This window comes from Lutjanus erythropterus, chromosome 18, assembly GCF_056507025.1.
Source record: "Lutjanus erythropterus isolate fLutEry1 chromosome 18, fLutEry1.hap2, whole genome shotgun sequence".
Classification (NCBI taxonomy): Eukaryota; Metazoa; Chordata; class Actinopteri; order Lutjaniformes; family Lutjanidae; genus Lutjanus; species Lutjanus erythropterus.
In genome coordinates, this window is record NC_139334.1 from 343,778 (window position 1) to 366,517 (window position 22,740).

Sequence of the window (22,740 nt, forward strand, 5' to 3'; positions counted from 1 at the left end):
AGATGATTAAAAACATGAAACCAAATTTAAACAGACAGATCAGCAGGTTGTTCAATACAAATCAGACATGAAGGTCCAGCTCACTTATTAATACAAATGATCAAGTCGCACATTCATCACAGAAACTGGAGTAACGGTCTGTGAAATGTCCCTTTAACAATAAGCTTGAAACTAACTGATAGAGAACCAGTTAGAACTGGTTGGAACCAGACTGAGGCAGAATAAACTGAAGTAAACATGTTCCTCTGCGGTGAAACGTCCCTTTAATGTCCTCATACAGAACCAGAATGAACTGAACTGGGATACTTGGAACTGATTTCAAACCAGTTAGAACCAGTTTGAGCTGCACCAGACTGGACCGAATGAGACTGAGCTAAACTGGACTAAAAGGTGGCAAATTTAAAACTCATAAAAACCAGTTTGAACCAGTCAGACTAAACTAAAGTCAGAACAAGTTAGAACCAGGTAAAAGTCAACTTCACTAAACTACGAGATGTCCCTTTAATTAAAATAACCTGGGAGGTAAATAGCCAAGTACAACCAGTTACAGCTAACTGGAACCAGCCACTCTAAACAAAACTGGTTGATTAGTTGATTGAGAAACCGGTTACATCTAGTTTGAACCAGTCTGAGCTGGAGTAAACTGGAGAATGTCCCTTTAATACGCTCACATGGAACCAGACTGAACTGAACTGGAATAAACTGAGCTGATTTCAAACCAGTTAGAACCAGTTTGAGGTGATCAACACTGGACTGACGGACTGAACTTAGAACCCATAAAACCAGTTTGAATCAGTCAGATCAAAGTATTGAGAGCTGATCTGAACAAGTTACAACCAGTCTGGTCCAGTCAGAAATGAACTTAACCAAACTATGAGTTTACATTTTACTTGAACTGGGAAAAATGAAACACTTTCAAACAGTTACAACTAGCTGGAACCAGTTGTAACCCCTGTAAACCATACTGGATACAAATTAGTTGACTGAGAAACCAGTTACCATCAGTTTGAACCAGTTTGAATTAGTCTGAACTGGAGTAAACATGTTTCTCTGCAGTGAAATATCCCTTTAATGTTCTTACACAGAACCACACTGAACTAAACTGGAATGAAAAATGAGCGGATTTAGAACCCATAAAACAGTTCGAACCAGTAAGAACCTGTAAATCAGACCCAGTCTGAACTAAACCAACAATTTAGAACCAGTCAGAACTAGTTGTAACCAGTCAGATCTAGTCAGAACCTGTAAATAGGACCCAGTCTGAACTAAACCAATGATTTAAAACCAGTTTGGTCTAGTCAGAACCAGTTAGAACAAGTTAGAACCTGTAAATATTGCCCAGTCTTAACTGGGCCATATATCAACTTAAACAATGATTTAGAATCAGTCAGAAACTGTTAGAACCAGTCAGAACCAGTAAGAATGAGTCAGAACCTGTAAATATGATGCAGTCTAAACTGGTTTAGAACCAGCCAGAACCACTTAGAAACAGTGACAACCAGTTCCTGTAAAGTCCACTGTCCCTGTCAGAACCAGTCAGAATCAGTTAGAACCAGTCAGAGCGATTTAGAACCAGTTTGGTTGAGTAAGGACCAGTCAGTACCGGTTAGGACCGGTTAGAACCAGTCTCTGTGTAGGTTAAAGTGCTTCCTATTAAAACAAAAAAAATAAACAGTCTTATTTCACTTCATTTCCCAGCAGCCACCTGTGCTCCCTGTGTGTCTGCCATCTTCTTTCAGAACTGTCACAGGAAGTGATGTCACCTGCCTGCTCAGTGACATCAAACAGCCCACTTCCTGCCCATGCCTCGCTTCAGGAGGACATCTGGAAACAGGAAGTGGTCTCACTGGTCACTGTGACATCACAACATCCCATCAGACAGACGGACACCAAACGGTGGTGACGTCACAGTGACATCACGATTCAGATTAGCTCCCACTCGTCGTCAACGTCGTCCCCGCTGAGGGAGGGGCCCGGGGGGGCGGGCCTGCAGGGGGTCTGCGGGAGGAGCTTTGTCAGGCGACGCGACAACCCACCAATCGGAGTCACCGCCCACAACTCGTCACCCGGGGTCACTGAAGACAGAGAGACATTAGAGAGAGACACCTGAGACAACAGCTCACCTGAGCATCAGTCCTCCTACATACACACGACTAATTTTCCCACAAAACAAAAAATTCATGGTCGGATACTGTGACGATAAAAAGTCCACGATATGATATTTATTAAAAGATACAGAAACATGTCGACTTGAAAAAATGTCCACGTCCACAGTATTGTTGTTCTACAGCTGCGTCCATCTGTTGGTGTGTTTGTGTTGTTGTTTGGTTGGTTTGTACAGAGTGATATTTGTCTCCCTGCTGACTCTGTCCTCAGCAGGACATTGATTAACTTCCTATACCAGTAACTCCTGCTGCTTCTCCAAACTGGAGGCGGGTCGACAAACTGTCCCTTTAAAGTTGACCCTTGCAGCTCGTCTACAGTCTGAAACTGGCAGTTCCACTCAATTAACATGAAAAGAAGTAATTCTGATGAAACAAAACTAATAAAATCTGCGTTTGGAGGCAGCAGGACGTCAAACCCTGAAGACGTGAGGATGCCGCAGAGACAAACCGCAGACGCAAAACATGAAGAGGCAGCGCAGAAACAAACTGAACAGCAGAAACTGTGTTATGTAACTCCAGGCCTGCAGTCATGAGGTGATTATACAACAACACGGCGTCTAAAGCAGACACGCCGTGGACCGCATCAACATCACGGACGCAAGGTTCCTGGAAGACGAACATCCGAGTAGCACTGACTGACCTAAATATAGTGCTGGACGGAAATCAAGGTGCCCGTGACTGAATCCAGCCGGGTTCCTCCAGGGGGAGAGAAACCAGAATCTGCATAAATCATTATACTTTTTTATACTTAAGTGTTGCATGAATTACATTCAAGGCAACTTTACCTACATGACAAATTTCCTGCTGTGGGTAAATTTAAAGTAAATTCACAGATAAAGCAGAGGGACGTGACATCACCTTGTATAATGTTTACGATCCAGATTATTGACTTTAGGTCAGACAATACAAATCATTTATTGCTGCAAAATGAAGTTACATCAGTGGAGCGTCTAACTTTAAATCTGATCATTATCCCAGTGATTATTTTGGAGTTAAACACACTTCCTTCTGTGCAGTGACGCATGTACGTTCACCAGTACGATCCCCGTCTTACCAGTTAACCAGTTGGCGTTTCCAGGGATCTTCTTCCAGTAATCTCCTGCAGGGTTTCTGTCGGAGACGCCGTAACGTCGAGCCAGGTCTCCGTTTACACACCGAACCCAAACGGTCCGCAAGCTGAGGACCAGCTGACTGACGGCTAACCCTGAAATACACAAATATACACACATTAAAGTGCAGTTTTACACACACTAATCAATCAGTGGAAAAATTATTGCCGGATTGATCACTAGTTGAAAGCAGGCGGAGCGCACAGACGTACCGGTTTTCACATGTTCGGATCTACTTTCAACTGACAAGATTGTGAAAGGATCAATTAATCGATTAATGGAGAAATTGCATCCTGTTATTATTTGTCCTGTTCACACCTGAACAGGTGCACAGATCAGACAGGTGTGTACCTGGTACCAGCTCCCAGTCCGTCCCCACAGGCATCTCATCACTGAGCCCGGTCCTGACAAAGACACTTCCTCTGTTGTCCAACGCCCAGAGGAGACGATCGTTGGGACTCGTCTGAATACTGACCAGCTGCACTCCTATTGGCTGCAGAGATATGATGTCACAGTTACTTGGACAGGTGATGCACACTGTGTACAGGTGGTTCTATGTGGACCCAGTATTACCTGTACAGGTGGTTCTATGTGGATCCAGTAATACCTGTACAGGTGGTTCTATGTGGATCCAGTAATACCTGTACAGGTGGTTCTATGTGGATCCAGTAATACCTATACAGGTGGTTCTATGTGGATCCAGTTGTACCTGTACAGGTGGTTCTATGTGGATCCAGTGTTACCTGTACAGGTGGTTCTATGTGGATCCAGTAATACCTATACAGGTGGTTCTATGTGGATCCAGTAATACCTGTACAGGTGGTTCTATGTGGATCCAGTAATACCTGTACAGGTGGTTCTATGTGGATCCAGTAATACCTATACAGGTGGTTCTATGTGGATCCAGTTGTACCTGTACAGGTGGTTCTATGTGGATCCAGTGTTACCTGTACAGGTGGTTCTATGTGGATCCAGTAATACCTGTACAGGTGGTTCTATGTGGACCCAGTATTACCTGTACAGGTGGTTCTATGTGGATCCAGTAATACCTGTACAGGTGGTTCTATGTGGACCCAGTAATACCTATACAGGTGGTTCTATGTGGACCCAGTATTACCTGTACAGGTGGTTCTATGTGGATCCAGTGTTACCTGTACAGGTGGTTCTATGTGGATCCAGTAATACCTATACAGGTGGTTCTATGTGGATCCAGTAATACCTGTACAGGTGGTTCTATGTGGATCCAGTAATACCTGTACAGGTGGTTCTATGTGGACCCAGTAATACCTATACAGGTGGTTCTATGTGGACCCAGTATTACCTGTACAGGTGGTTCTATGTGGATCCAGGCTGGCAGCATCATGCTCGGGTTCAGAGGTTGGGTTCCGACTCTGAAGTAAACGACTCCTCGACTGTCCACGGCCCAGACGTTCTGACTGCCGCAGCTCACACTGACCAGACGAACACCTCCTGGAACACACAGGTGACATTTGACCTCAACACACCTGCACACACGTTTACACAACAACATGTGACCAAAGAACACTTTGCACCTGAGACAGGCGTGTAGGAGACGGGCGAGAAGACCAAAAAGACTCCTGCTCACCGTCTACCTTGTAATGTTTCAGCACCTTCAAAGCTTGTTTGTTTCTTTAGGTGGTTCTACAGGTTCCTACGGCAGTTCGACTGGTCCTTGAGGATGATGCTAGAGTGGCCAGTAATGCAGTAACGATTTCAAGCCGTTTCAAGCACTTTATCCAAAATCCAAGCACTTTTCAAACCTTGAAAACACAAGGATTTACAGCACCCTTAAGAACCCTGTGGACCCCCAAGGACTGCCTTTAGGACTCTAACCCATCCTCTGGACCTGAACCTGTTTTTGATCCGTGGAACATCGTTACGACTCTCTACATAATCTTCAAGGACCTCTGGAACCTACTGTATCTTTTCCATTTCCATCTTCATGTACACTTCAAATCTGAGTTTTTAAAATGAACTGCCCCTAAATGTTGAAGTTAAATTTGGTATTTTGTTTGATTTGATGTCGATCAGGTCACGTGCAGCGCCGTCCAAACAAAAACGGGATCGACTGACCGCAGCTTCACTCACAACAGATTCCAGGTCAGCCTGTTTTAGGGAAACAGCCTCATAGCTGAGGTCTGACTGACAGGCTGTCCTACTGACCTTTGACCTCTGAAGGCCTCACCACCGTGCTGCTGCAGCAGTCCACCATCTCTACCTCTGCGTTTATGTCTAAAATCCACTGGTCAATGTTAAAAACAATATTACAACAGACTAATAATAAGAAGAGCTCCTGAATCAACAATTTAATTTAATTTAATTTAACTTGGACACAGCGCTTGTCAATCAGAGATTTGACTCTTTGTTGACTCAGTGACGTTTGCTGTAACATTCAGATGAAGTTCCTGAACAGCTGATTGAGGTTCTCTGGATACTAACTGATGAAGAGAACCTGCGGCTCCACCGTCCACAGAGTCGGGACGATTACTTTAAAAATGTATTTCGACACAGTAACTAATTATCCGTTAAAACCTGTAGTTAGTCTTTCTTTCACCAGAGGTCAGAGGTCAGCTGTGTGTCACTGGTAGGATATTTGATATATTTTAAAACTGTAATCCTATTAATAATACACAGTTTTACTGTGGACATTTTACTGCAATGTTCTTTTTTTTGGAGAGAGGAAATAATATTTATAAGTATGATATTTAAAAAATGTCCACAGTGAGCTGATGTGTCATTATTTGAGTGTTTGAAAATTAAAAGTTTAGTCAATAATATTTGCAATGTAATTTCTGGTGGTTTCTAAAAGTCAAAGATTTATCTAAAGAAGAAAAGTAAATTATCTCTGAGATTTTATTTGGGTCACCAAATAAATGACAGAGTTTGGGAATCACTGGTCAAGATGACATAAGGTGATGATGATCATTTATGCACAAATTAACTCTCCCAAGATTTATTGATGAGGCCTGTCGTGAATCAGGTCGTCATGGTTTGTCATTTTTAAAAATGTGGGTCACCAGAAGAAAAAAAAAAGTTTGGGAAACACTGGTTTAGAGTCACATGACTGTGAGAGTTTATTCGTCTGTGGTCAATTTTAAAGAGCAAAGAGACAGAGACAGAGAGAGACAGACAGAGAGAGAGAGAGACAGAGAGAGAGAGAGAGAGAGACAGAGAGACAGAGACAGAGAGAGAGAGAGACAGGGAGAGAGAGAGAGAGAGAGACAGAGAGACAGAGACAGAGAGAGAGAGAGAGAGAGAGAGAGACAGTCATGTGGTCTCTGATAGTGAGAAGGGCAGTGTAACTAAAAACAGATCTGACCCAGCAGTCAGGTTACATTATGACGTACACACACACACACACACACACACACACACACACACACACACACACACACACACACACACACACACACACTCCATGTTGACCTCTGAGTTACTAACCTGTTACACAACCTCCACCTGTCAAAGTGACAGAGAAACACAGCTGACAGAGTGTGTGTGTGTGTGTGTGTGTGTGTGTGTGTGTGTGTGTGTGTGTGTGTGTGTGTGTGTGTGTGTGTGTGTGTGTTTGTGCGTCACACTGAACCTTACAAAATAAAAGACATTAAAGGGCAGAAGTCAGATTGTTTCATGTGAGCTTTGAACACTGAAAATCTTTCTTATTCTGTATAAATATTAAGACACTACACATCATATTTGATATATGAGCGTGTTTGTGGTTCTTCTACACAAACTGATTGCAGATTTATACTGGAGTCTGGTTTGGGGGTGAAACCTCTTTATTAAACAAAATCTAGCTTTTTCTTAATTTTTACACCAGCCTGAGTCTCCGAGTGACGGATAGGCCTGTAACCATAGTAACACCCACACTGCCTACCTGAGCAGCACATCTGCATCTCTGCACCTCTTACTTTTAAGTTTTTATTTTATTTTAGTTCTATTTTTTTGGGCATTTTGGCTATATTTGATAGGTGAGAGCTGAAGCCATGACAGGAACGCGGGCTGATGGCCTCAGTACAGAAACAGACTCAGGAAGTTGGTCTGCTTGTATGATTCTTAAACTTGTCGGTTGTAAACACACGGTTGAATGGACTGACGGTAAGTCAGTTAAATACATGTAACGTGATGTCAGACTCCACCCACTGCCCACCTGTATGACTCAGGTAACGTACCGAGCTGACTCAAGTCCAGGGGGGTCCAGTGGAGTCCGACTGGACAAGACGGGGACAGCGTACGAATACTGACTCGGCCGTGAGTGTCCAAACCCCACAGAGCATCGCGACAGGCAGACAGGTGAGTCAGCTCCACCTGAGCACACAGGCAGAACACAGCAGAACATCAGTAGAACATACAGGGAGATAACAGTAGAACAGTAGAGTCAGAATCAGAGACAGGTGTTTTTACCTCGGGTGGTAGAGGGACAGATGAGGGGCGGAGCTCTCCATCCTGGTCCCAAACGCAGAACAGATCCTTCCTGCTCTGAGCCAACCACAGGAACGTACCTGAGACACAGGTGACACACACAGGTGGGCTTGTGACCAGGTGTGTCTTCATGTGTGTGTTTAGTCTTACATATCAAAGAAAGGCAGTGCTCTACTGTCCACACGTCTGGGGACTAGTTGTTGAGGTCTAACGGTTAGTTATGGAGAGTTAGGACTAGTTGTTCAAATCTAATGACTAGTTGCAGAGGAATGGGGACTAGTTGTTGAGGTTTAGGGAATAGTTATTTGAGGTAAAGGCTAGTTTTTAAGGTCTAAGGACTAGTTGTTGAGCTCTGAGAACTACTTGTTGAGGTCAAATGACTAGTTAAGAGGTCTGAGGACTAGTTTTTAAGGTCTAAGGACTGCTCATGAGGTCTGGGTGAGTGCGACGTTCAGGTGTCAGACCTTCTCTGTGAGGAACAGCTGAAGATGTGATGAAGGTCCACCTGGTGGCTGAGACTGTTCCTCTTGGAACAACGTTCTGCCAGAACGTTCCTGAAGGAGCCAAACACAAACGGTTGAGAAACTGCTAACTGTACTCTAGAAGTCTACGTTTCTGTTAAATTGGATTCTACTGGATTCTACTGACCCACAAGGCTGCCGCGGGCCAGGTGGAGCTGGTTCCGTCCTGAGGCGACCCAGACTCCACTGGCATTGGCGCTGACCAGGCTCGGCTGGCACTGCGAGTACTGTGACAGGAAGGCCACCACCCGCTCCACCGGGGCCCTGGTTACCGTGGCAACACTCTGAGTGGCCTGCAGCAGCGTCTGGAACAGACTGCCCTGATCGAAGACTACATAGTCCGAAATACTGATCTGATGAAGATGGATGGACAGACAGACAGACAGAGACAGTTCAGTTGTGCAGCTTGGCAGTCTGTCTGTCCATCTGAGATGAGAAAAGGACAAACTTCTGTCTACCTGCCACCAGTGGTCGTCGTCTCCCTGCGGTCTGGATGAACAGATGCCGGTTCTAAACCACAGGCTGCCGCTGGCATCCAGCGCCCAGGCTGTACCACCGTCTCCCAGGGCAACACACATCAACTCCAGACCCTGAGCCTCACTGTGACACAACACACACACACACACACACACACACACACACACACACACACACACACACACACACGAAATATGATTCTGTTTCAATAAGGGAAATGAACTGGTGGCCATTCTTTCTTGATATTCGACTTCAGCTGCTCAACAGTCCTGAAGTCAGTGCTGGGAACAATCTGGATGGTCCTCTTCCTCTTTAGCCCGGAGGACACGACGTCCATGATTAGTGAAAACAGTCTGAAATGTGGACTCGTCAGACCACAGCAGACTTTTCCACTTTGCGTCCGTCCATCTCAGATGAGCTCTGGTCCAGAGACGTCTGCAGTGTTTCTGGATGTTGTTGATATCTGTCTTTCTCTTTGCATTGTAGAGTCTGAACTTACATTTGTAGATGCAGAGACAAACTGTGTTTACTAAATTCCTGCAGTCTGCAAACTGTTGAACTATTTGCAGATTTTTTACAAAGTGGTGCAAGTACCGTAGCAGGAGTCTTACCTGACGGTGTCGTACTTCCAGCCCTCGCCCTCGCTGCAGTAGCTGTTCAGGCCTTCTCTGTAGAATAAAGCTTTGTGTTCACTCAGAGCCCAGACCACGCCTCCTCTCACACACACCTGGCTGAACACGCAGGGGGAGTCCACCTTCACAGAGCGAGCGCAGGGTCGGTCCACACTTAGACCTGACGGACACACGGAGATAACAGTTGCTATGGAAACAGCACACAAGACGTCCTTGATCACCTCCAGCTCCTCCAGGAAGATCAGTAAGTGTCCCATGTTTCCCTCCATTTATTAATGTACATATGTGTCATATTATTTGAATTAACTAACACGAACAAATCATTAATTAATCAAATAAGACATATGTATAATAACTGTCCTCCTGTAGTGTGACTGAGCCTGCAGAGTAAACCTCAGCTGTAGGTTCAGTTTGACACAGACAGCAGCAGGGCGCCCCCTGCTGGCCACACAGAGTCATTACAGCTGCAGGAGGCGTTTTTCAAAGATCAGTGAGGACAAAAGACGTCCTGTTCATTATACAAATCTGCTATTTAATGTTTAAATAAAGTTTTTTAACAAAGGCAGGAAAGAGATTCTGGCTGTGACTTTTCTAAACTAATCTGATAATTCTGCTCCCCGCCTTGAAGCAACTGTCGTAGTTTATCGTGTTAAAGCCAGACAGTTATCTTTCCACAGAACAGTCTAAAACAAGACACGTACTTCCAGGTGGGTAGTCACCTGTCTGCAGGTGGTTAGTCTCCTGTCTGCAGGTGGGTAGTCATCTGTCTGCAGGGTCACCTGTCTGCAGGGGGTTAGTCTCCTGTCTGCAGGTGGTTAGTCACCTGTCTGCAGGTGGTTAGTTACCTGTCTGCAGGTAGAGGTCTCCGTTGGTCCTGATGATCCAGGCAGAGTCGTCACTCAGAGCCACGAATCCCGTCTGCTCCACAGCTTTGTACCAGTGACGTTTTCCTTTAACTGACACTTTAGCACAAGCATACGCCGTCATGCTCTTCTGCTCCACCTTCCACAGCAGATTACCTGACAGAGTTAGCAACAGTTAGCATTCAGCTAATGCTAAATACACCTGTACACCTGTTTAACACAAATGTTTTAACAGGAGTCTGGTGATATTTGAAAAACAAAGTAAAATCACAGATCACTGACAGTTTGACGTTACCAGAAGCAGGTGGTGCAGTACAACCTGCTGTTCACAACAAATGTCAGGTGTGATGTTAGTAACTCACCTGAGGGTGATAACGCCATCTGGTGGACGTTATCTTCAAAGCGCTGCCACGTGAGTCCAGTTTCAGGCAGAGTGCTGCAGAACAGTCCTCCTTTAAAATCCAGACACCAAACATACCTGTAACACACGTCACCTGTTAGATACTTATAAGAGACCTGTCTAACACCTGTATGACACCTGCCAAATATCTGGCCTGTGAGACACCTGTCAATCAGTTGTAAGACATGTATAAGACACCTGACAGACACCAGTAAGAAACCATAATGAGTCGTCCCACTGACAACAAATGAAGTGAAACACAGGTCATAATTTATTCACCTGAGAGTCAGCTGACCACTCACCTGTCAGTCACCTGCAGGCTCAGTATTCCACATCCTGGTCCTGAGTATCCCATCCAGCTTTCTGCCAACTAGACAGACAAAAGAAAAACATATGTCAATACACCTGCTGACAGTCTCACCTGTGTGTGTCTCACCTGGTCAGGTTTGTGTGTGTCTCACCTGGTCAGGTTTGTGTGTGTCTCACCTGGTCAGGTTTGTGTGTGTCTCTGTCCTGAGCATCCTGGTCCAATTGTCTGTCTTTTGTCCTCTCCATCTGATTGGATGGACAGTTGAGGATGTCCCCCCTGCTGCTAGCAGGCGGCACAGCGTGACAGTATATGTCTCCCTCTTCATCACTGGACATACTGGGTTTCCTGTCCAGACTGGAAACAGTGGAGTAAAACATCTGGTCCATCAGACCAGCAGGGGGCGCCAGGTCATCACCCTGCACACAGACACAGAGGAGACAGAAGATTTCACGAGTCTGGACCGTGGCATCTTTTTTGTTGTCTAAAACACCGAGCGGATGTGTGAGGAAAGGATCAAACTTTGTCTTTATTACATCAACCCACCTCCTCCTCGTCCTCCTCGTCTTCTGGTCCAATCAGAGGGCTCAGAAACTCATCCTCCTGCTCCTCCATTGGCTGCTGCTCCTGTCCATCGTCCTCTTCAGTATTCTGCATGTAGGAGAAGGTGCACTCCAGCAGCAGGTCCACGTCAGGGGTTGGGGGGACGACCTCAGTCTCTACACCAGGACCTAGATCCGGGTTGTTCAGACCTTCGAGGAGCAGGGAACTGGGGACAAGAAGAAGACACGCATGAGACAGACAGTCAGGAGGAAGTACAGCAATACTGTGTGTGCCTGTGCTCTTCATACTAACCCAGACTGGCTGAAGGACTCTTCTCCATCCTTCACACCTCCACTCTGTCCTTCCCGTGAGTCCTGGTCCTGGCTCTGTTCTGGGGAGTCCTGGTTCTGAAGGTCCAGGCCGACAAGGGACGCTCGGTCGCTCAGAGGAGTCCCACTTCCTCCGTCACTGCAGCTGCCGTCCTGGACTATAAACATGGAGTCTGAACAGCTGCTCTCAGAGAGACGGTTCCCACTGCTGCTGTCTGAGGACAAAGACAGAGACACAAAACACTCAGTCAGTCTGTCTCTGTCTCTCTGGGATCTATTTTCTGTCCGTTGTGCAGGTAGTACACGTATTTGTGCTCATCTTAAAATGAGACGCGCTCTGGGCCTTTCAGCTGCCTCGTGAGAGCACTGCACCGCTAACCAACAAAAAAACTGGTGCGAAGTCAACGGTGCAGAATTTCTCTGTCCTTTAAAGGACACACCATTCAGACAGTAAGATAAGTCTTAATAAGAAGGTCCACAGTGCACATACACTCCGCAGTTACTCCACAAATCATACAAATTAACATCAGAATCAACATTCTGATTGATAACAGATGATTACAGGTGGGAGAAATAGGGAGAAGGTGTGTACGCATTTACACACGAGGTGCAGCAGCTGTAACTTTTTTAGTTTTTAGTTTTGCTGCTGAAATATTAATGACATTTGCAGTGTGGAAACATTTGAAATGATGGAAAGCAGCCATCCTGGTCACTGAATCATCTTTTAAATGATGTCAAGTAAGGATGTGCGTGAGTAGTCAACCATACGATTAAACGTTGCCAGCCTCACCAGTCGGCACCAGAAATACGAGTCAGTTAAACTATTTATCGATATTTTTTTCACACACAATGCCAGTTAACTGTTGCATCTAAGGTGTTATGCAGCCACCCGCCACTAGGTGGGACTGCAGCCCCGTCAGATGGCAGCCCCTCTCTCCCAGTGCCTTACCCTGATGGCCCACCCAACACCTTATTTTATTATCAGCAAAGCTGGGCAGATGACGGCCCGTAAAACCAGTGCGGTTTGTCAGTGTTTTAATCTAGAAAATGAAAATAAGGTTGAAGACAGGCTGTGACCGAATAAACTGACATGTAATCACTCAACAGGAGCAACATGTGACCACATTCAGCACAGACACAAACATTAATCTGCAGGCTGCTGCTGCTGCCAGCGCTGCTAACATTAGCCACATGGCTGCAGCTAGCATCAGGTAAACAGTGTAGTTTACCTGCAGCGTCTGTGACCCTTTTTGCTCTGAAACACATTTAGTGAGTTGTTGTCATGTTTTGTAGGTTAATGTGTGATGTTTATAATGACCAGCACAAAGTACCACACATTTCAGCAGCATTTAAAATATGATTTGGTGATTCTAGACTGTGATCAACAGCTTCAAATGACTCTTAATATACACAGTATTTTTCATACAGTGTATAACATTATCAATTAATAAACTGTGTTCAATTTTAACTGTGTACTGAGTGTTTTCTTACTGTCAAACTGGTCTAAATTACAATTTGCGTCAGGGAAATTAGTCGCCAGGAACATCCTGAGCAGCGCAAGCTTTCCAGGTGATTTCTGTACTTTGTATTGTGTTGATGTCTGTGTTTTCTTTAAAGGGATAGTTCACCCAAAAGTTTCACAGGAAAGCAGTGTTGCAGAATCTCCCAAACAATGGAAGTGAATGGTGACCAGTTTTCAAACGGAAAAAAAAACCAAACAAAAAAAACATAAAACACCTACATACTGCTTGTGTGATGTGATCCAAGTTTCCTAAAGCCCCGACATGCAAAATTGATTTGAAAGTCATCATTTACACCGTGTTTTTAGCTTGACTCTTCACTGTAGATCTTTAGCTTGGAGCCACGTTCACGTGGGTGTCCACAGTGTCTGAACTGGGTGTGTGTGGTGTGACGGTGTGCAAACGGCATGCTGGGGCTTTAGGAGACTTGGATTACACCAGATGAGCAGCATGGAGGCATTTTGTGCTTTTTTTTTCATGTTGTTTTTCCCATTTAAAAACTGGTCACCGTTCACTTCCATTGTTTGGGAGATTCTGCAACACTGTGAAACAGAGTTTTGTGGAATAAAAAACTAAACGTTACCATCAATCAGCATGAGGGTGAGTACATAATGACTGAATTTTTAATTTTGGGTGAACCATCCCTTTAAAGAAAACAGTCAGGCATCAATACAACACACATTACAGAGATCACCTGGATGCTCGACATCATATAAAAGCTGATTTAATGATTTTTCTTCTTTTGAGTAGGGGGTGACACGGGAGTGGATTTCTGCCCTGGTCTCGTCCCACTCTCATAATAATACTCCTGTCCTGTCCCGGTCCTGGAAGAATGATTCCTGTCCCATCCTGTTCCTGTCCACAGCATGATGAACTGTGAAAGTGACTCCTTTATTTTGTGATCAGATTAAGCCCTGTTTAAATAGCAAAGTGGAGTTGGACACGTCCTCAATACACCACTATAGATTGTATGAATAGAGCGTCTCTCGGTCATTCGGTCTGTCTCTTGCCTTGTCGTCTCCTCCTCCTCTTCTTCACTCTGATGGCCTTCACCACGAGCTCCTGCTGCATCTCCCCCTCTCCCAGGGGGGCGCTGTAGCGTCTGGAGTTCAGCTCGCAGGAAGCGGTCACCGGGGCGTTTCCATGGAGACTGTCCCAGGAAGTGACAGAGCTGCTGCGGCTGCGAGAGCTGCTGGTCAACAAACCGGAGCGCTGGCCGACCTGCTCCGTCACCTGGACAAACAGATCACATGACACAGACGGTAACAGGTGAGTCGACCAGTCTGTGAGCAAATGTGTCGACCAGTTAGACCAGTCTGCTCATCAGTCACCTCCAGCTGCTCCTCTGCTTCCTCCACCTCCTCCACTCCGTCCTCCTCTTCCTCTTTCTCTCCCTCCTCACTGTGCCTCTCCCATCCTCCTCCTCCTCCTCCCTCTTCCCTCCCCCCACCTTCTACGATGATAGCCATGGTTCTGATTGGCTGAGCCATTTCCACTGATCCAGTTGGTGGGAGGAGAGTGGGTGTGGTCAGCGGTGAGGACAGTCGGACGGAGAGCTCAGACACTGAAGGACAGAGACAGACAGGTTAAAAAATGTCTGACGATCAGTCTTAATGAGCCGTCAGTCAGGGCGACTAAACATCTTCACTGTCAGCTGGTAGTGACTGGTACTAGAACTGGTACGATTACCAGTAGTAGTAATCGTACCAGTAGTACTCACAGTTGGAGGCCAGTCCCTCTGGGCTGTTTGAGAGACGGATGATGTCTCTGTCTCCTTTCAGGATGAAGATCTCATTGTCACAAGACGACACTGACACGATGTCTCCGCTGCTCTCCAAGGCTCCAATTATCACCTGAAAACATTAAACACAACACTGATCAGATATTATACAACATATTAAGACAGCTGAGGACATAAATACTGTACTCGTTAATAGAGTACTATAAGTAGAGTACAGTAAGTCATTTCCGTACCTCGTTAAGACAGTCGAGGACGTAGATGCTGTATTCGTTCCAGCTGAGGATCCAGCCCTCTCTGAGGAAACAGCTGAGCAGACCGAGCTGCCTTTCTGCTGGACGGTAAGCTCCGATTGGACCGGGACGAGGAAACAACTCAAACTGAGGAATCTGGTTAAGACAGGAAGACAGACAGGAAGACAGACAGGTAAACAGACAGACATGCAGATGGTTATTATCAGTCCCTTTTCTTGGAACTGTGACAAAGTACAAATAGATACAGTAGCACACGTAGCGTAGCATGATTAAAAGTACGTGTTGGCAGTACGTCCCCAGTGTTTCCAGCGTACCTGCGCGTTGAAGAGTGGTTTGAGCAGCCGGGTGTCCTCCACCTGTCCTCTGACATCAGACCTCCACAGTCTGAGTCCAGGTCGAGCAGCAAACACCTGAAGATCGCTCTGTTTACAGAGGCCTGGCAGGAAGCAGGCGCCGAACCTGCCGCTGCTGCAACATAAAAAGTATTGCTGTAAAATGTGTACTACTACTGACTCGACATAAAACTATCATCAAAACATGTACAACTACTATATCACATGTGTTGTGTGTGACATGTATGTAGCGTGCTGACCTCTTGCGGGGCTTGGTACCCAGCTGCTGGACTTCCTGTTTCTGTGTGCAGTAAAGCAGAGACCTCTGCTGTGTTGAGACCAGCAGCACCTGGTGACTGTACTCCATCTGAACCACACCTGAGGACTCCTCCAACAGCAGCACAGGTTTACACACCCCCTGCACACACACACACGCACACACACACACACGCACATTTAGGATGGTGTGTATTAGCTAGAGCTGCAACAATCACCTGATTAATTGATTGGTTAATCATTAGCTTCGGTAGCATATAATAAACTAAATTTCAATAATCTCAATAAATAATATTAAAACTCAGTACGTGAGAACATCTAGTGTTGGTTTCACCTGGTCCAGATCCAGAGAGGAGAACACGATTCGTCCTTTATCGTCTCCAGAGAAAAGTTTCATCCCATTGGTGCTCCACGCCAACGACGTGACGGAGCCTTTGTGGAGGCCGACCACATCAAAACGCCTCAACTGCACACAGACAGACAGAGAGACAGGTGTGTCAGAGCTACAGAGACAGAGAGAGAGAGACAGGTGTGACAGAGCTACAGAGAGAGAGAGAGAGAGAGAGAGAGAGACAGGTGTGACAGAGCTACAGAGACAGAGAGAGAGAGACAGGTGTGTCAGAGCTACAGAGAGAGAGAGAGAGAGACAGGTGTGACACAGCTACAGAGACACACACACACAGAGAGACAGGTGTGACACAGCTACAGACAGAGAGAGAGAGACAGGTGTGTCAGAGCTACAGAGACAGAGAGAGAGAGACAGGTGTGTCAGAGCTACAGAGACAGAGAGAGAGAGACAGGTGTGACAGAGCTACAGAGACACACACACACAGAGAGACAGGTGTGACACAGCTACAGAGAGAGAGAGAGAGACAGGTGTGTCAGAGCTACAGAGACAGAGAGAGAGAGACAGGTGTGTCAGAGCTACAGAGACAGAGAGAGAGAGAGACAGATGTGACAGAGCTACAGAGACAGAGAGAGAGAGAGACAGGTGTATCAGAGCTACAGAGACAGAGAGAGAGACAGGTGTGTCAGAGCTACAGAGACAGAGAGAGAGAGACAGGTGTGTCAGAGCTACAGAGACATAGAGAGAGAGACAAGTGTGACAGAGCTACAGAGACAGAGAGAGAGAGAGAGAGACACAAGTGTGACAGAGCTACAGAGACAGAGAGAGAGAGAGAGAGAGAGAGAGAGAGGTGTGACAGAGCTACAGAGACAGAGAGAGAGAGAGAGAGACAGGTGTGACAGAGCTACAGAGACAGAGAGAGAGAGAGACAGGTGTGACAGAGCTACAGAGACAGAGAGAGAGAGACAGGTGTGACAGAGCTACAGAGACAGAGAGAGAGAGAGACAGATGTGACAGAGCTACAGAGACAGAGAGAGAGAGAGAGACAGGTGTGTCAGAGCTACAGAGACAGAGAGAGAGAGACAGGTGTGTCAGAGCTACAGAGACAGAGAGAGAGAGAGAGAGACAGGTGTATCAGAGCTACAGAGACAGAGAGAGAGACAGGTGTGTCAGAGCTACAGAGACAGAGAGAGAGAGACAGGTGTGTCAGAGCTACAGAGACATAGAGAGAGAGACAAGTGTGACAGAGCTACAGAGACAGAGAGAGAGAGAGAGAGACACAAGTGTGACAGAGCTACAGAGACAGAGAGAGAGAGAGAGAGAGAGAGAGAGGTGTGACAGAGCTACAGAGACAGAGAGAGAGAGAGAGAGACAGGTGTGACAGAGCTACAGAGACAGAGAGAGAGAGAGACAGGTGTGACAGAGCTACAGAGACAGAGAGAGAGAGACAGGTGTGACAGAGCTACAGAGACAGAGAGAGAGAGAGACAGGTGTGTCAGAGCTACAGAGACATAGAGAGAGAGAGACAGGTATGACAGAGCTACAGAGAGAGAGAGAGAGAGAGAGACAGGTGTGTCAGAGCTACAGAGACATAGAGAGAGAGACAGGTGTGTCAGAGCTACAGAGAGAGAGAGAGAGAGAGAGAGAGACAGGTGTGTCAGAACTGATTGCCATAAAAAAGAATTGCTGGGAAGAACAGAAAGAATCTGTATGCACTGTGGAACAGGAACCTATTTTGTCATAATTTTCCCCCAAAATAAAAAAAAACATGGAGAAATGTAAAACTATCATTAGAAGGTCCTGTCTTGTTACACGTCATTTTTATCTTGTTCTGTCTCATTTGTCTTGTTCAGACCAGGCTGACGTGTGTTGGTGGAACAGCTTGAGCCTTGAGTGAAAATCAAAGTTAATTCAAGTCAGGCTTTCCAAACAATCTGAAACACACCTGTCAAAGTTCTCACCTGTTTGTTTCGCCCAGGAAGTGGAGACACCAGCTGGAACACCGCAACTCGACCAGATGCTGTTCCCACGGCAACCAGATCATCAAAACAGCTGAGCAGCTTCACAGCTGTGATCGCATCACTCTTTCCCTGTTATACACACACACACACACACACACACACACACACACACACACACACACACACACACACACACACACACAGGGACAGCCCATGTGAGCACTGAAGCAGGTGTATGGACTAAGCACCACAGAAGAAGAAGAAGAAGAAGCGCTCTGACCTCCAGGCTGTACTTGTTCATATGTGCGAGGCGGCGACAGTACAGGTAAAGCATGCCGATGCTGCTGCCCACTGCCAGGAAGTCACTGCTGCTGTCCAGAGCCGTCAGGTAGACCAGGACCGACCTGAATCCACGCTGCACCTGCAGCGGAGAGAGACAGGAGCCTTCATCACCATCATCATCACATTCATCATCATACCACAGCAAATTTCATCTCTCCAGGCTTCAAGTTATCTGTTTGTGTCCACACCATAAGTGGTGCATCTGCTATAATACCCGAGTGTCCAGTGCCCCCTGCTGGGAGAACAACAGAACACCTTTACAGTTGGCACAAATAACTGGATGAAGTCCAGCATGCTGACGGATGATGGACCAGTTCAGAGGTTCGGAATGGTTCCGGTTTTAAATGGAAAGTTTTGGTACCTTGGCCGGGATGGCGTTCAGCAGGTAGTAGAGCGGGCAGAACTCTCTCAGGACGGACGGCGGGGTCGGCTGGGCTGCCATGTTTCTGCCGAAGTGGACTCAGCTGGTCCTGAAAGTCAGTTTGAGACCTCCATTATAAAAAAAAAAGACACATGAAATTAAGCTGAGAAGAATCTTACATCATTACTCTTATTTTGAACATGTTAAAATGACTATGGTGTGCTTTTTTTCTAGGAATCTGTACCAAATGAAGATGTCTTTTAAGTCTGCAGGAGGACATCTTTAAACAAACATTGCACCTCCTGTGATTTGAAAATTGCAGAAAGTCAATTTGCCATTTCAACAAAATTTCAATTCCTGGTGCAGCCCTGTTGTTTGACTCTGTGGATCAAAACATCCTTATTGCATAATTACAAACCACGTTTTTAATGATTTTTTTTTTTATTATTTGAAGGACAGAGAACACTGTGTATTTATAGACAGGCAAAATTCAAACAGAGCTAGGTTACTTTGTGGAGAACCTCAGGGTTCCATCCTTGGACCTTTCTTGTTTTGGATATACATAAATAAGTGATCTACCCTGGGACTGCAATAACGTACTGCCTCTTTTATTTTCTGATGACACACGTTTTGTTGCTTCACATGGAAATTTTAGCACATTGAAGATCGAGAAACTATTATCCATTTGTAAATGTTTCTGATGAGCAAACTCTCTCAATATAAAACATGTAATTTTAAGATATTTTGTAGCAAAACCTTTTTTAAAAGTATGCTAAAGAAAAGTCAATACTAAGACAATATTAAAATAATTCAAATCCTCACATCAAATCCCTAGAAATCATAGTAGATGAAAAATGAACATGGAAATAGCATACTGAATTTGTTTGTAAGAAAAATAGTCCACTGATATTTTGAGCAGAATTCATTCATTGATAAATCATTGTTGTACCATTATTTATAAACATCTGAAAAGGTATCTTATTAGCAAAGCCAACAATTCTTGGACCACACTGTAATCAAAATCAATCAATCAATTAAATCCAGTAAACACACACGTCTGTGTAAATTGTTAATTTTTTAAAACTCTTTATTGTATTACTGCTTAGTCTATGTGCAAACAAACTAAACCGAATTAAAGTTAACTCTTCACCACATCGTTAGAAGTCTTGCTTCTTGTCTAGTGGGGAACACACCTAACTCAGCTGTAGAGATAAGTATATTTGACGTTTTTTTTTAAATGAAGTTTGGTCTGACGAGTGCCATGAACGTTCTGCGCCCTAATCAGCTGGTGAGAACTCTGCACCAAACTCGGTTTCAAAAATGTGCCGTTTACATTTCCGCTGCCCTTCGTCTAACAACACAGAACACTGTTGGAGCAAGACAGTAAGAGCCGTCGGGAGTCATTTAAGACAACGCCATTAAGCATTCTCCGACAATAAAAGTGAAGATTCATGATTTATCTGCAGTTTCTCCTGCACTATTGTGTCCTTACTTGAGTCACAGAGGGCGGTAACGAACAGCATCAACAAACGTAAACAGCTGAGATTTAACAGCATGTGAACGCTGTTTGGTGGACTAGACATATGCCGAACTAAATAGAACAGTTTGTGGACGTATATGAAATGTTACAAAGTGCGCTACATTACAAGTATATTAGCCTAACTTGAGATAAACGTTAAATAGACGATTTGTTGAATGAAGTTTGGTGTGACGCTGTCTCTACAGGAGATGACGGCGCCGTCAGATGAACGATAGCTCAGCAGGCTGTTCTGAAACCTGACAGCTGCCGACAGACATCCCAGAAACAACGTGTGATGTCATTAACAACAACGAAAAACGAACAAACATAATGTTGTGTATTAAGTTAGCTTCTCAAACAGCGAGTCCAGGCTAGCTAGCATCATATGAAAGGAGCTAACTGTGAGTTAGCAGGGCAGGCTGACGTCAGGAGGAAGACCGCGAGTCACTTACTCAGAGTTCACAGGTTACACTCAGTCAGATGTTGGTCCAGATGTTTGGATCACAGCTGGATGATATTAAAGAGGTGACATCGCCCTGTTTGTCTGACAGCTTTCATCCTGATACTGACACCTGCTGTCTGTCAACAAACTGCGCCCCCTGCTGACAGGACACACAATGACACCCGTTACTTTCTCTTTAATTTGTCTCTTTTCATGCGGTTATTCAGTTTGTTGTATTTCCCTCCAAATACGCCAGAAAAGCGCAGATTTTCTGTAGTTCACGCTAACTTTAACGATCTCCACCTGCAGCCGGAGGATCATTTCATCAATAAATGTAGAAATGAATGACAGGAAGCGGAAACTCAGTCACTGCTGTTTGGAAAACCGGGAAACTGGATCTATCCTTCCATTTCAAGTCAAACCAACTCCTTAAACCCCAGTTTAGTTTTTAGTCTAAACCAAGACTAAATTTAGTTCTGTTGCAACAAATCATTCAACTCCAATTTAAACTGTGACCCAGTATTAACTTTAAATTTACACTGGATGGGGTGTAACTTTTAAAATGGCTAAAAAAAAAAAATGAGTAAAAGAATCAAGTTTCTTGAAGAAAGTTAAGGGACAGACTGAACTCAACTCAGTTTTATGCTACATCTCTTTTTTTCACTTTCACTCCAGTTAATAATTTAATCAACAAGGTTTTTCTGAAAAGGAAGAATTAGAGCTTCTCTGCTGAGCCATCATCAGTAGGCTAATTAGGCTAACTAACTTTTTAGTTGGCTGATGAAATATGTTTGGTTAAGTTTTAAGCTATATAGAATATAACATTTTTCATTTTAACTTTTGGCTAAGTAACAGACTTTACCCTGCCTTAGATCCCCGTCTTAGCTTATACTTAGCTCCTAGGGTCTCAAAAGAACTCAGTTCATTTATTTATTTATTCATTTATTTGTTTATTTTGTTATTTATTCATTTTAATTTGAGTAAGAGAGTGCTACCATATTGATTACACTATTTTAAATCTTGGTGTACATCAATAGACTTTGATTTACTGAATGTACATTAGTTTTTAATCATGCAATGTTTAAATAAGTCTGGATTTATTCATATTAAACTTAGTTAAAGCGAATCTAAGATTAAATTAATCTGTATCAGTGCAACATGGTCATAGAATTATTTCCCTACCAAAATGTCCAGTTAGGAGATTTTTTTTTATTTCTCATCAACATCATTAACATAACCGAGCACCTATTTACAGTGTGTTGCTGGGCACAGCTTAGCACAATTTCCCTGTAATCAGTACAATTTTTACCCCAGTAGATTTTACATAAGGAACAACAGTAAAATTCAACAAATAAATCAATTCAAAAAATTAATGATTTTATTCTAGTGGAATGATGATTTTTAAATGTAACCTTTTATAAAATAAAAATAAAATTATGTTTTGTAATTTATTTAGAAATAAGATGAAATATGCTTTTGAAAACGTTAATGTGAAATGTATTTCATATAATAACATATTTAATTTTACATTCATAATATAACTAACTTTAAATAGTTTAGTTTCATATTATGAGTCCGTTCCGTTGGTGGCTAAACTCCGTTCCGGGAAGTTCGCGCTCCCCCTGCTGCCTGACGGCTAACTAAGCTAGGCTAGTACAAAACGCCCCCAGCACCCCGTTACCTGCTCCCGGTGTCCCCAGTCCTGTTAATGTCGTCCTTCATCCCTCTGAGCGGAGCGTTTTATCCACCAGCACACACAGCTTTTGTCACAGAGTATCGATTCGGTGATATCGATCGACGATCAGGTTAATTTGATCCACCGACTGGCCCCCAGTCTGAGCTAAGCTAACAGTTAGCCTC

General features: G+C 44.5%; 1 protein-coding gene across 1 annotated transcript; it reads right to left on the minus strand.

Annotated features, from left to right (window-relative positions):
• Positions 1-852: 852 nt before the first annotated feature.
• tecpr2 (tectonin beta-propeller repeat containing 2) lies at positions 853-22,695 on the minus strand. The gene is made up of 28 exons (XM_084742484.1): positions 22,562-22,695; positions 20,891-21,040; positions 18,920-19,028; positions 18,497-18,637; positions 18,217-18,345; positions 16,244-16,375; positions 15,894-16,051; positions 15,616-15,769; positions 15,284-15,436; positions 15,030-15,162; positions 14,641-14,873; positions 14,320-14,542; positions 11,773-12,004; positions 11,464-11,686; positions 11,097-11,336; positions 10,913-10,980; positions 10,573-10,688; positions 10,193-10,366; positions 9,327-9,507; positions 8,697-8,838; positions 8,366-8,591; positions 8,182-8,271; positions 7,700-7,797; positions 7,468-7,603; positions 4,596-4,744; positions 3,626-3,767; positions 3,220-3,369; positions 853-2,075 (listed from the first exon to the last, which is right to left on the minus strand). Exons 3-28 carry the CDS (start codon positions 18,998-19,000, stop codon positions 1,924-1,926), a joined length of 4,056 nt encoding a protein of 1,351 aa, XP_084598610.1. The 5' UTR covers positions 19,001-19,028; positions 20,891-21,040; positions 22,562-22,695; the 3' UTR covers positions 853-1,923.
• Between the last annotated feature and the right edge of the window lie 45 nt (positions 22,696-22,740).

Excerpts from the sequence above, each read along its gene's own strand:
- tecpr2 (XM_084742484.1), bottom strand. The coding sequence starts at position 19,000 with ATGGCAGCCCAGCCGACCCCGCCGTCCGTCCTGAGAGAGTTCTGCCCG. Across the intron at positions 15,163-15,283 it reads TCCTCGACTGTCTTAACGAG|GTGATAATTGGAGCCTTGGA; the intron begins GTACGGAAATGA and ends TAATGTTTTCAG. Across the intron at positions 10,367-10,572 it reads GATGGCGTTATCACCCTCAG|GTAATCTGCTGTGGAAGGTG; the intron begins GTGAGTTACTAA and ends TAACTCTGTCAG.